Here is an 11,463-nt window from a genome sequence, read left to right on the forward strand (position 1 = left end):
AGTTTTTTTTTTTTTGAAGAAAACAGAGGTTTTATTTTTTTTCCTTTTCCAAAGTTTTATGAAAAGGAACGATTTTTAAATGGAGTTTTACTAACACCCATGATCTGGATTTCACGGGCTTGGCCCAAACAATTAATTGGATCCTTTTATTGTTATCAAATGCTGAGTCGCTGACTCTATCCACTACAATCTGTATTGGTCGGGTCAGGGTTGACGCGGATCCGCCTATATAACTAATAACTGGGTCAGGTTCAGGTTTTGTCAGGTCACGAAAATAGAATCTCATGAACCTGCATAATTTTAGAAATTTATATATATAATAGGTTGGGTCAGCAAAAGATCTGGGTCAGGTACTTGTAGAAAATCATGACCCAAACCAGGCTAAGATATTGCTTGGGTTGGGTTCGGATCGATCCGAATATTATTCGGGTAAGCACTTTCCATGTTTCGGGTTCGAGTCGGGTCGGGTACCCGATAGATACTGGACCGTGTGCGGGCTCCAGAGAATTGGGAGAGATAATCTGCCCCGCGACGGACGGAGAAGAATCCACTTAGCCACATAGTGAGGAGAGCGGGAGCGGGCTATTCTTCCACGTACGCTAAGGAGCACCCGCGTGGCTTCCCGTCGCTAAGGACTCAGAGAGGATGTCGGTGGCACGCACGGTCTCCCTCTCCTTCTCCTATTCCCTCCGGTCCTCCTCCTCCTCCTCCTCCAAACGCCTCCCCCTGACCGCCGGCTTCCTCCGCCCTCCTCCCAATTCGGCCTCGCGCCGGAGACTCCACGTTGTGGTGATGGCAGCGCCCTCCGAGCCGCTCCAGGTCTGCGTCAAGGCCGCCGCTACTTCCCCCCAAAAGCTCGGCGACTGTACGCTTCTTCTCCAACTCCTACCATTCAATCAGAGAGAGAGAGAGAGAGAGAGCTTAGAATGGTTTGTTGATTGCAGGCCCTTTCAGTCATAGAGTCTTGCTGACGCTCGAAGAGAAGAAGCTCCCCTACGACTTGAAGCTGATAGATTTGGGCAATAAGCCCGATTGGTTCGTTTCCGAGCCCAAATTGAATGAGACATTTGCTCATTTTCTGAGTCCTTTATCTATTGTTTTCGGGGAAAGGAATGGATTCGATTAATGTTTTGGAATTGGGCGCTCAGGTTCGTCGAAGCCAACCCGGAAGGCAAAGTCCCGGTGGTGAAATTCGACGAGAAGTGGGTGCCGGATTCGGATGTGATTACGCAGATGTTGGAAGAAAGATTTCCGGTGCCCCCTCTCGCTGCCCCTCCCGAGAATGCCGCTGTGTATGGCACTTTCGCTCTTTCTTTATTCTGTTTTTCCGCCAGTTTTTCTCCAATTTAAAGGGTTCATCTAGTCGAGGATATTTCTTCCGTATTTTTTCAACTCAATTTTGTGCACGAGTGTTCTTTTCCTGCTTTTGAGTCTTTTCCTTGTAGTGGGTCGACGATATTCTCCGCGTTTATCGGTTTCTTGAAAAGCAAAGATCCCGATGATGGAACGGAGCAGGCATTGATGAACGAGCTGACTGCTTTCAATGATTACATCAAAGAGAATGTGAGTGTTGAATTTCCTTTTCTTGCATTTTTTGTTCGTTTATTTTTCGGGAACATGTAAAAAGCTGTTGGATTTCCATATGATGACCTTCTGGTACGGCAAAGTGGGTCAATATTTTCTTGCATTCGCTAAGGTGCGATTGGAGTACAATGTATTGCATAGATGACAGATGCTAATATTTTCAGGAGAGTAATTTTTATCTGATACTTTCTGTGCATGTCTAAGTAGGTCTGTAAGTAGTATAATTTCTTCTATGCTCAGTACTCATGAGAAAGAAATTAATCTCTCTCTCTCTCTCTCTCTCTCTCTCTATATATATATATATATATATATATATATATATATATATATATATATATATATATATATATATATATATATATATATATTAGCTACTAATGAAGGTACGAAACTAAACGACTAGAAATCACTTTTTTCTTCAAAAAATATTGTTTTTTTTGTAAATCAAATGTTATGGATGTGATCTACATGGTTTGTTTAGTAGAAAACTTGTTTTGAATCATGTGATTATGGCAAGTAATTAGGTTTTTAAAGGGGTTAAAAAATCAACGGCCCACAATGTGTCAAAATTTCATAACTCAAAAGATCACATTTTTATATCACAAAAGCATGATCCAAAGCTCGATCCTTAGCAAACAAACCATGTTAAACACATCTGTGTGGTTAGATTGAGTCTATACAACTTGCACCTATGATTTCTAGCTCATTAGTTCCATACCTTCATTAGTAGCCTATATATATATATTCACTAGAATATGAGAACTAATGTGTGAACCGCGATTTTCATAGATTTTTTGTTCTTTTCTCTTGAATCTAATCGTACTGATGTGATCTGCATGCTTGGTTTTATAAGAACCCGCTCTTGAATCATCCGATTTTGATGCATAAATGAGATTTTTTTAAGGCTTTAAAATCAATGGATCATAATCTTCATAAATTTTCAAGCATTCAAAAATCACATTTTTTCATCAAAAATACACAATCCAATGGTTGATTTTAGCAAATTCACCATGTGAAGCACATCCACATGGTTGGATTTGCAAAAAATAGTGTTGGAAATGCCCATATTTCTAGTTTTCATATTCTAGTAACTATATATATATATTTATATATATATATATATATATATATATATATATATATATATATAGAGAGAGAGAGAGAGAGAGGGAGAGAGAGAGAGTAACCCGTATCTTCAAACAGTTAAACTGTTTGAAGATACTTTGGACGTAGCATTGCCGTTGATCGCGTGCAATCAAATGGCAATGCTGCGTCTAAATTTTTTGCGCACTATGGACTTTTAGAGATGGTCTTGACCCGTTCGAAGTCCTGGCAGAAAAACTGGCATTTAGTGTGCGCGCGTTCGAACTGTTCGAAGGAAAACCCGTTCGAAGATACAGGTTTTCCTATATATATAGTATGTAGGCTCCAATCAAGCCTGCTTACCCTAAAGACTGCCCAATATGTGCTCAAGTGGGTGCATCGGGGAGGCGGGGTAGATCTCCTTGTGTCTTCACACCTAGAATGTGATCTCCATATCATAGATGTTGGATCACCAGGTCATTTAGGATTCCTAAGAGAGTCCCAACCCAATGAAGAGTCCAAGTTTAAGTTTTTGTCCAACTTTCACATATTCGTATGATGTAGTGACCTGTATCTTCCCATTTTATGTTATATGGTATACCAATTATCCTAACAAGGAACTCGTATTCCTCTTTGTATGGTCATAAGGGTATCAGGATTTTCATGATTGGCTAAAGCTTCCAATGAACTCTGCTTTGCACCGAGTATTGATAACAAATGCATATATGACCATCAATCGTGGTCAGTTGTTCTTATATAGAAATTTGCAAATGATACCCTTGCTACAAACATACATTGTGGGATATCAATGGAAAGATTTCCTCAACAGCTGTTATGAAATATATTCTCTTCTCATCCATCATTTATGGTATATGGTATAAAATTACCCTGACAAGGAGCTCATATTCCTTTTCGTGCACTCACAAGGGAGTAGGATGTTCGCCATAGACTGGCTAAAGCTTCCAATGAACTGTTTTTGCACCGAGTGTTGGTAGCACAATGCATGCATGACCATCAGTCATGATCAGTTGTTCTGTGCTTATATATAAACTGCAAATGAAGGCCTTGCTACGAGCGTGCAATGTGAGATACCTGAAAAGATTTCATCAGCAGCTGTTAGGAAACATATTTTCTTCTCATTCATCATCTATACTGTATGCGGTTTAAAGCTTATGATTGGATCATGAGGGCAATGGAAGAAAATCACAAAAAGAAAGAAACTAATCACTTTATCAAGATTGACTTTTGAATTACTTTTATCTCTTAAAATATCAAAGCAAGAGTTTCTGGTTTCTTTTCAAGCATTAAGCTTGTTTATTTTTGTCCTCTTGCTGCAATAGCGATTATCAAGTGCTGGACTTTGCATTTAACAATATCTACATATTCCCATGAGCAAGGGTGTGTTTCCTGTAAAATGTTTGATTATGTTTTCTATTCATTTATTTAGTGATCCTAAGGATAACATGTCCGCTGTATGAAGGGATCCAAGTTCTTTATGATAATACTCCTGGGAATATCATGGATGTGTTTTCACTGGTACGGTTTAGCATGTTTTATCCATGTCTGACACAGATAAACATTGAAAAGGGTATGGGTCCCAACTCCCAAGTTCTTTAGAGAGAGAGAGAGTCACCTGGAACCAAGAGTTGTAATGCGGTTATTAGCTTGAATTGAACAGTAAGCTTATTCAGTTTGTGGAGTAAGCCCATGATTATGGGATGATCTGTAGAAGAATTAAATAAAAATCAGTTTGAGTTCATTTTTTGGTTTTTTAAACAGTAAATGTAGTCCCTAGTAAGATGACTATGTTTCCCCTTTTTCCAAGAAAAAAGATAATCTGCACATCCTGAATATGGGTAATTACTTGCAACTATTCACCAAAATTAAGCGCTAGAGATGGTTAAGAACTTCAGTGATTGCTTGGCATGCTTGCTATTTTTCAAGGCTTTTATGTCCTCGATTAATTGTGACGTGAAGAGGCAGAGTTCCATAAGTATCTGAGCACACCCTGGCCTTCAGAAACTCTTTTTTATGAAGTTCTGGTTGCATTATGATCTTTTAAATGCTGTATTGTAACTCTGTTTGCTGTCATTATTTTTAAATGGCCTTTTCTAGTGTTATTACTTGAAATTTGAAAAGCAATTCAAGTACGGTGATAAAATATAATTTGGGAGTTTCATTGGTATTCTCTGACACTGTTAAGTACAGATCTATTGAAGTCCGGTTAGTTGTTTTTCTCTTGGTTCACATGGGTGGTGGTAATCAATTGCACGCATGATTCTATTAAGATTTCTAATATTCCCTTCATTCTGTGTGTATAATACTGTTTGGATAATAAATGCTATGCGAACAAAGGCTAAATTCTGTATCACTACATTGTTTGAAAACTTTGTTTCTCGTGGACCAGGGTCCTTTTGTCAATGGAAAGGAAATTTCAGCTGTGGACCTGGCGCTTGGACCTAAGCTTTACCACTTGGAAGTTGCCCTAGGTCACTACAAGAATTGGTCCGTAGCAGAATCTCTCTCTTATTTGAAATCATACATGAAGGTATGTCTGCGAGGTTTCTTGAATTGGTATATCAGTATGACAGTGTTATGTGCATTGCCACTCTGAAGCATGTTTTTCTGAGGAAGGGATAAGAATCAGACATAAGCACGTGTGTGTGTGCGCATGTGCCCGTGTGCACGCATGCTCGCGTTTGTGTGATGTGATGCACTACAAAATTCTCAAAGGGTCATTTTCATACAAAACTGATATTAAAGTTCATGCATCCAAATGGATCCGGCTATGCCCCTCTTCCTAACATGAATGTTTGATTGTATTGCAGTCTATTTTTTCTCTCCAGTCGTTTGAGAAAACTAAGCCTGATGTGGAGGATGTTATTGATGGATGGAGGTCAAAGGTCGTGGGCTCATGATGTTAGTTGTTTCTGATTGACTTACAAAAACCTTTTTCTTTTTATCTTTTTTCCTTTTTTGACTGGGTGGATGAACATTCTGTTCAGTTCAATTCATCTTCACGTGGGGTTTCAATGGCAGTTGATGTAAGATGTAAGCTTTTTTTTAGGATGATGAGGAACCCTCACTGAGAACCGGGTCACTTAATGGGCCCATCCACCTGCAAGGTAAACTCTGGGTGGGGTCACTGACACCCAAGCCCTTATGGAGCCCAGGCACCCGCACAACCGGTGAGAGTCAAACCTGGGACAAAGGGGTCAGCAGACTCAGCCCCTTTTCCCAGGTCCGCTGCCACTCGGGCGACCCGGCTGGGGTGTATGTAAGTTGAAGTGTTGTTTGTACAAGAGTTCTCGTGTGCATGGAGCAACAGATTTGTGTGGGTTGGTGGATATTGGTGTGTGTGTGTGTGTGTGATGTTTACCCGTATTTGGTATTCCTTTTGCATTTGGATTCATATTTTGGTTTGTTAGTTATGTCACATGGATACTCCATTTTGGATACCGTTGTGTTTCTTCTAATATACTCGTCCTATTGGGAACTTGATAAAAATGGGTATCCTTGCATCGACAGCCGGATCCATGTGACATGGTTTGCTCATCCTTGAAAGTTTGTTGGGATGTATGTTTGGTTGCTAATCAAATGTGATTTGAAGTCATGGTTTTAAATCACATATTCCACCATGTGAGTCACTTCAAATGCGACTTCAAATCACATTCCTTTTCTTATTTGCATGATATTCCCAATCACATGTTTGGTTATATGTGCAAATTAGATTCATTCTCTCAATTGCATGGGATCCCAAATCACATGTTTGGTTAGTTGTGCAAATGAGATTCATTTTCTCATTTGCATGAAATTTTAAATCACATTTGAATGCTACCAAACATATTGCATTCTTGTTAAACAAGCAGTTGCCATATCCCTTCATATTTCCAGCCCTAGGTCGTTCTAACTTCTGCTCGGGCTCTCATTTTATCAGCCATTTTCTTTCTAGTTACTAAAATTTACACAAATCGCGTGCTTTCCTTTAGAGAGTTGCGGTAGTGCGTGCAAGCTTATATTCTAGTAAATTCGTTGTTCTAATCTAATTCCCATGTTTTCTGGGGCTTTTGGTGGTCGACACTAATTAGACAGGTGCACGTTTGGCACAAAGCAATTCCCTGACGCCGATGTTCCATGAGCCCACAGTGCGAGACATTGAGACTGCTTGTTTTCATGCTAATGGTGAATGGCAACTGCGCTCAAACCCAAAAAGGATCCTATCCCTTGATATGTTAAACAGAGGATCCTATGTTGATCTTAACCGTCCAACTGATGCATCTGGATGGCTAGGACCAGTCCACATCCAAGTGATTATGTGAATTAATCCTAGCCGTTGGTTGGACTATTAGAGTTGACTATAGGATGGATCCCATCATATCTGTACTTGCTCAATTCTTGAGGAACCGTTATTCAGGATGGTAAGTGGGTCAGACCCATATGATTTTACAGACTCGGCCAGGCTCTGGTTCTGACCCTGATGTCCTAGATTAGCACAGAGCAACAATCAAAGGTAAACCTCCAAATCTAAGGGCACATTTGGAAGCAAAAAAAAAATCATAGGAATAAAAAAAATGCCTATGAGATGCTTTGTTATGATCTTTTTTAAATGAAAAATTTCACTTGTTTTTGTAGCATGAAAAAATAGAATGGAAAATGTTAGAAAAATGAGAGGGGGTCACCAGAGGGTTTTACAGTTACTTGGATGGTGAGACGGCACTGACCATGGGGATGATCCCGAACCCCTGCATGGCGAAGACGACGCTGATGAAGGCTCTCCTGGTTCTATTAGCGTACTTGGACATAATGGCAACAGAGAGAGGGTAGTCACCACTGATGCTGAAGCCCAGCTAGAATCGGAACGGTGACCCGGTTGACGGCCATGCTTGCGAATATGATGACGGTGAAGTGGTACCACTTAGGGGTGTCAACGGGCCTGGTTTACCCAGACCCGACCCGAACCAAACCAAACCCTATAGGGTCTGGGTATGATGATAAATAAGAAGACTCGATTAAGACTTGAGTTTGGACTCGAAGGTCCGATTAATACATGGACCAGAGCATAATTTGTAAAATTTTATACCACCTGGACCCGACTCGAGTTCTAAGACCTGCATTTTTTCAATGTAAAAATTATAAAAAATATGATTTTACCGGGTATGGTCTGGGTTTGGTTCATGTAGTTTTTATCGGGTCTGGATATGGTTTTTCTAATTGAAAAATGATTGTACATTATGCATAATTTGATTGGATTTCTTAAAAACCTATAATTTTATATATTCTTTCGATATCCAAAATCACAAATATCTGACATCGTTAGAACACTTTTAGTATTCACAACTGCAAATTTAGTCCTTTTCGATATAAAATTGTATCGCCCATTCAATATGTCCAACACTTACTTAAATCTAGAATATCAGGGTTTTTTATACGAATTTAGACCTCACGAACTCGCATAAATTTATTTGTGAAATCTCAGTGAAACTGAAACCACAAAAATCACAAATATCCTACTATTTCGCATATATGTTAATATTTCACATAAATATATCTGTGAAACACTTATCATTAATTTAGTATATGAATGTTTAGATACAATGAAAAAATAAATACCTCCAACAACATCAACATCCTAGCAAGATTTTTTCTAACGCTCCTCCTGCTACTCAAACTTGTATACAGGTGTGCAAGTGTGTTTGCTTCACATGCGTATTGATCAACACGATTTGGGTCTTCTAATAATTTGATGTACGATGCATGGATTGACTTTTCACCAATGTTAATGAATAAGCATGAGCAAAAGATGTATAGCAAGAATGCTCTCACAGTCTTATCCACCCTACTACTGCCTTTTCATTCAACACATGGTGGTTTTGTCTTCATCCTTCTCGCCTTGCTGGAGTCATAATTGCTTTTAAGCCATGAAAACTTGATCTTATCAGCTTCAAACGCATTATCATCTGCTTGCAAATAAATATCACACAACTGCTTCAATTTTCTCATTGTTGTTCACTGACTGGATCTCCATGGTACTTCAGTTCGGTTATTCGTGCTACATCCTCTAACATGATGGTTATCTCCAGATCTTTGAGCTTAAATAAAATTGCACAATGGCCTCTAAGAGGGGTTGACTGATGTTCCATGATATAATTTCTAAGAATTTATAAAAATGCATTCGATCCAACCACTATGCTTCCTTTATTAGTATTAAAACTCATTGGTGTGCTTGGTTCGAGTAGAACTGGTACATGTAGGATGTTGGCTCTTCTGAATCAATTGGCTGAAAATTCTATAATCCAAATTAATTTTACTCAAATCAATCAATTGCAATAAATTCATGTATACTAGTAATATATATATATATATATATATATATATATATATATATATATTTAATAAAAAATCAGTAAATTGCAATAAATTTCTACATGTTGCACACATGCATGACAAACTAATCAATTATATTTATATACATTAACAATATATATATATATATATATATCAATTTAATCAATAAAAAAAATCAATTATAATTTTTTTTTATATTTTGCACATATACATGATAAACTAATCAATTGTATTCATGTATAGTAGCAATATATATCAATTTAATCAATGAAATCAATCAATTACAATAAATTTTTATATTTTGCATACATACATGACAAACTAATCAATTGCATTAATGTATAATTATATATATATATATATATATATATATATATATATATTCAATAAAATCAAGCAATTACAATGAGTTTCTGCATGTTGCACACATACATGACAAACTAATCAATTGCATTTATGTATAATAGCAATATGTATATATCAATTTAATCAATGAAATCAGTTTATTGCAACGAATTTCTACATTTTGCACACGTACATGATAAATTAATTAATTATATTCATGTACAATAGCAATATATAATCAATAAAATTAGTCAATTGTAATGAATTTCTACATGTTTCATGCATACATGACAAACTAATCAATTGTATTAATGTATAAAAGCAATATATATATATCAATTTAATTATTAAAATTAGTCAATTATAATGAATTTCTATATTTTGCACACATACAAACTAATTAATTGTATTCATGTATAATATATATATATATATATATCAATTTAATCAATAAAATTAGACAATTATAATAAATCTTTACATTGTGCACACATACTTGTCAAACTAATCAATTGCATTCATGTATAGTAGCAATATATATATTAATTTACACTACAAGAAAAATGTTAATTAGTGACGAAAATTGGTGATGAATTATTTTTGTCGCAAAGTTACGATGGATTAGCGAGAGAAAAGTAGTCGCCGCTAAAATTGAAATTTGTTGCGGAATTAGCGACGAAAACATTCTGTCTCAAACTTCATCGCTAATTAGTGGCAAAAAAGTTCTGTGTCAAACTCCATCGCAACTTAGCGACAAAATTTTTTCATAGCTACTTAGCGACAGATTTTGACATAGAACTTTTCCGTCGTTATTTTTCGATGCAAGCCCATCTAAGGTGCAAAATTCTCTCTCTCTGATTACCCCCAAATCGGGTTCTCAGTCAGAGAACCCTAACCCTCCACCTTTGCCTATGTCGGCCCCTTTGCCTCCGTCGGCCCTCCCTGCAACCGGCTAACTGTCGTTGGTAGCCCAGACTGAATCCACCCCACCGTTGCTCCCTTCCTTGAGCCCCGATCCTTGCCTCATCCGAGGTCACCTGACGCCAGAACTGTCGTGCGCCATCTGCCGCTGGCGACACTCTCCGCCTTTCGACCCCCATCAGGTCTCTCTCTCTCTCTCTCTCTCTCTCTCTCTCTCTCTCTCTCTCTCTCTCTCTCTCTCTTTTTCTCGTTGTCTTCCTCTTTGTCTCCTTCTATTTTTCGGCCGATAGCTAGAGGTTGCCTGTCCTCTATTTTTTTCTGGCTGACAGGCATGGGCTGCGCCTCAGCTTGTCTCCCTTTTCTGATCGACAAGCAGGGGCACCACTGCCAGTTTTTCTGACAGGTCGGTAGGAGCGACACTCTCTGCCGCCTGTGACAAGGAATAAGGCAAAGTCTTTGGGCATCTCCCTCATTCCTTTCGGGCGACAGGGGCTTTGCCTTTACTGTCTGGGTGTTTTCGGCATGCAAGGGCAAGGCCCTTGCCCCACCCGTTCCTTCCTTTTTGCCAGGGAGGGTTAGAGTTTCCTCCCTGCCTTCTTTTTCTTGGGTTTTGAGGGAGGGGATCAACCCCCTCCCATTTCTCCTTTTTTGTAAGGGAGGGGCCGAGGCCCCCTCTCTGTTGCTTGGGTTACGAGGAAGGGGTTCGACCCCGACTACACTTTCCCTCTCACCGCTGCCCTCATCCCTTTTTGTCATATATAAATGTGCATTGCAAGTACGTAGCTGAGCTAATTGCACGATGCTTAGTGTTAAGCATTTCATGCGGCTAAAAATGCAATGCAAACAGAAATTAAAAAAAATGCAAAGGCAAAAGCAATGCAAATTGGGTAAATACCCGTGGTGAGTAAGTGATGCAAGCGCATCATATGCTATTTACTTTCTTGGATGCAACACTTTCCTATTCATACACTCACTTAGTTGTAGATATCTAGGACCGCTTTGCTGGAGTTTGGAGATCATGCTGAGCATGATTTGAATGTATGAAAATAGAAGTACTCTTATTTTTGTAGTTCAGAGTCCATACTAGTCATAGTAGTAGTTAGCAGGATATTGGAGTATGTTTATTGCAGATACATGTTTGACATTATTGTGATATGAATGATTGAATGTATTACAATGTTTGAC

The 11,463-nt window shown here is 38.4% G+C and overlaps 1 protein-coding gene across 1 annotated transcript; it reads left to right on the plus strand.

Moving 5' to 3' along the window:
* Positions 1-565: 565 nt before the first annotated feature.
* On the plus strand, positions 566-5,700 carry LOC149846506 (glutathione S-transferase DHAR3, chloroplastic-like). The gene is made up of 6 exons (XM_089996376.1): positions 566-865; positions 945-1,035; positions 1,149-1,292; positions 1,446-1,563; positions 5,075-5,215; positions 5,496-5,700. The coding sequence occupies exons 1-6, from the start codon at positions 646-648 to the stop codon at positions 5,583-5,585; spliced, it is 804 nt and encodes a 267-aa protein (XP_089852502.1). The 5' UTR covers positions 566-645; the 3' UTR covers positions 5,586-5,700.
* Positions 5,701-11,463: the final 5,763 nt, after the last annotated feature.

Source organism: Nuphar pumila, chromosome 2 (genome assembly GCF_984573655.1).
Source record: "Nuphar pumila chromosome 2, dmNupPumi1.hap1.1, whole genome shotgun sequence".
Taxonomy (NCBI): Eukaryota; Viridiplantae; Streptophyta; class Magnoliopsida; order Nymphaeales; family Nymphaeaceae; genus Nuphar; species Nuphar pumila.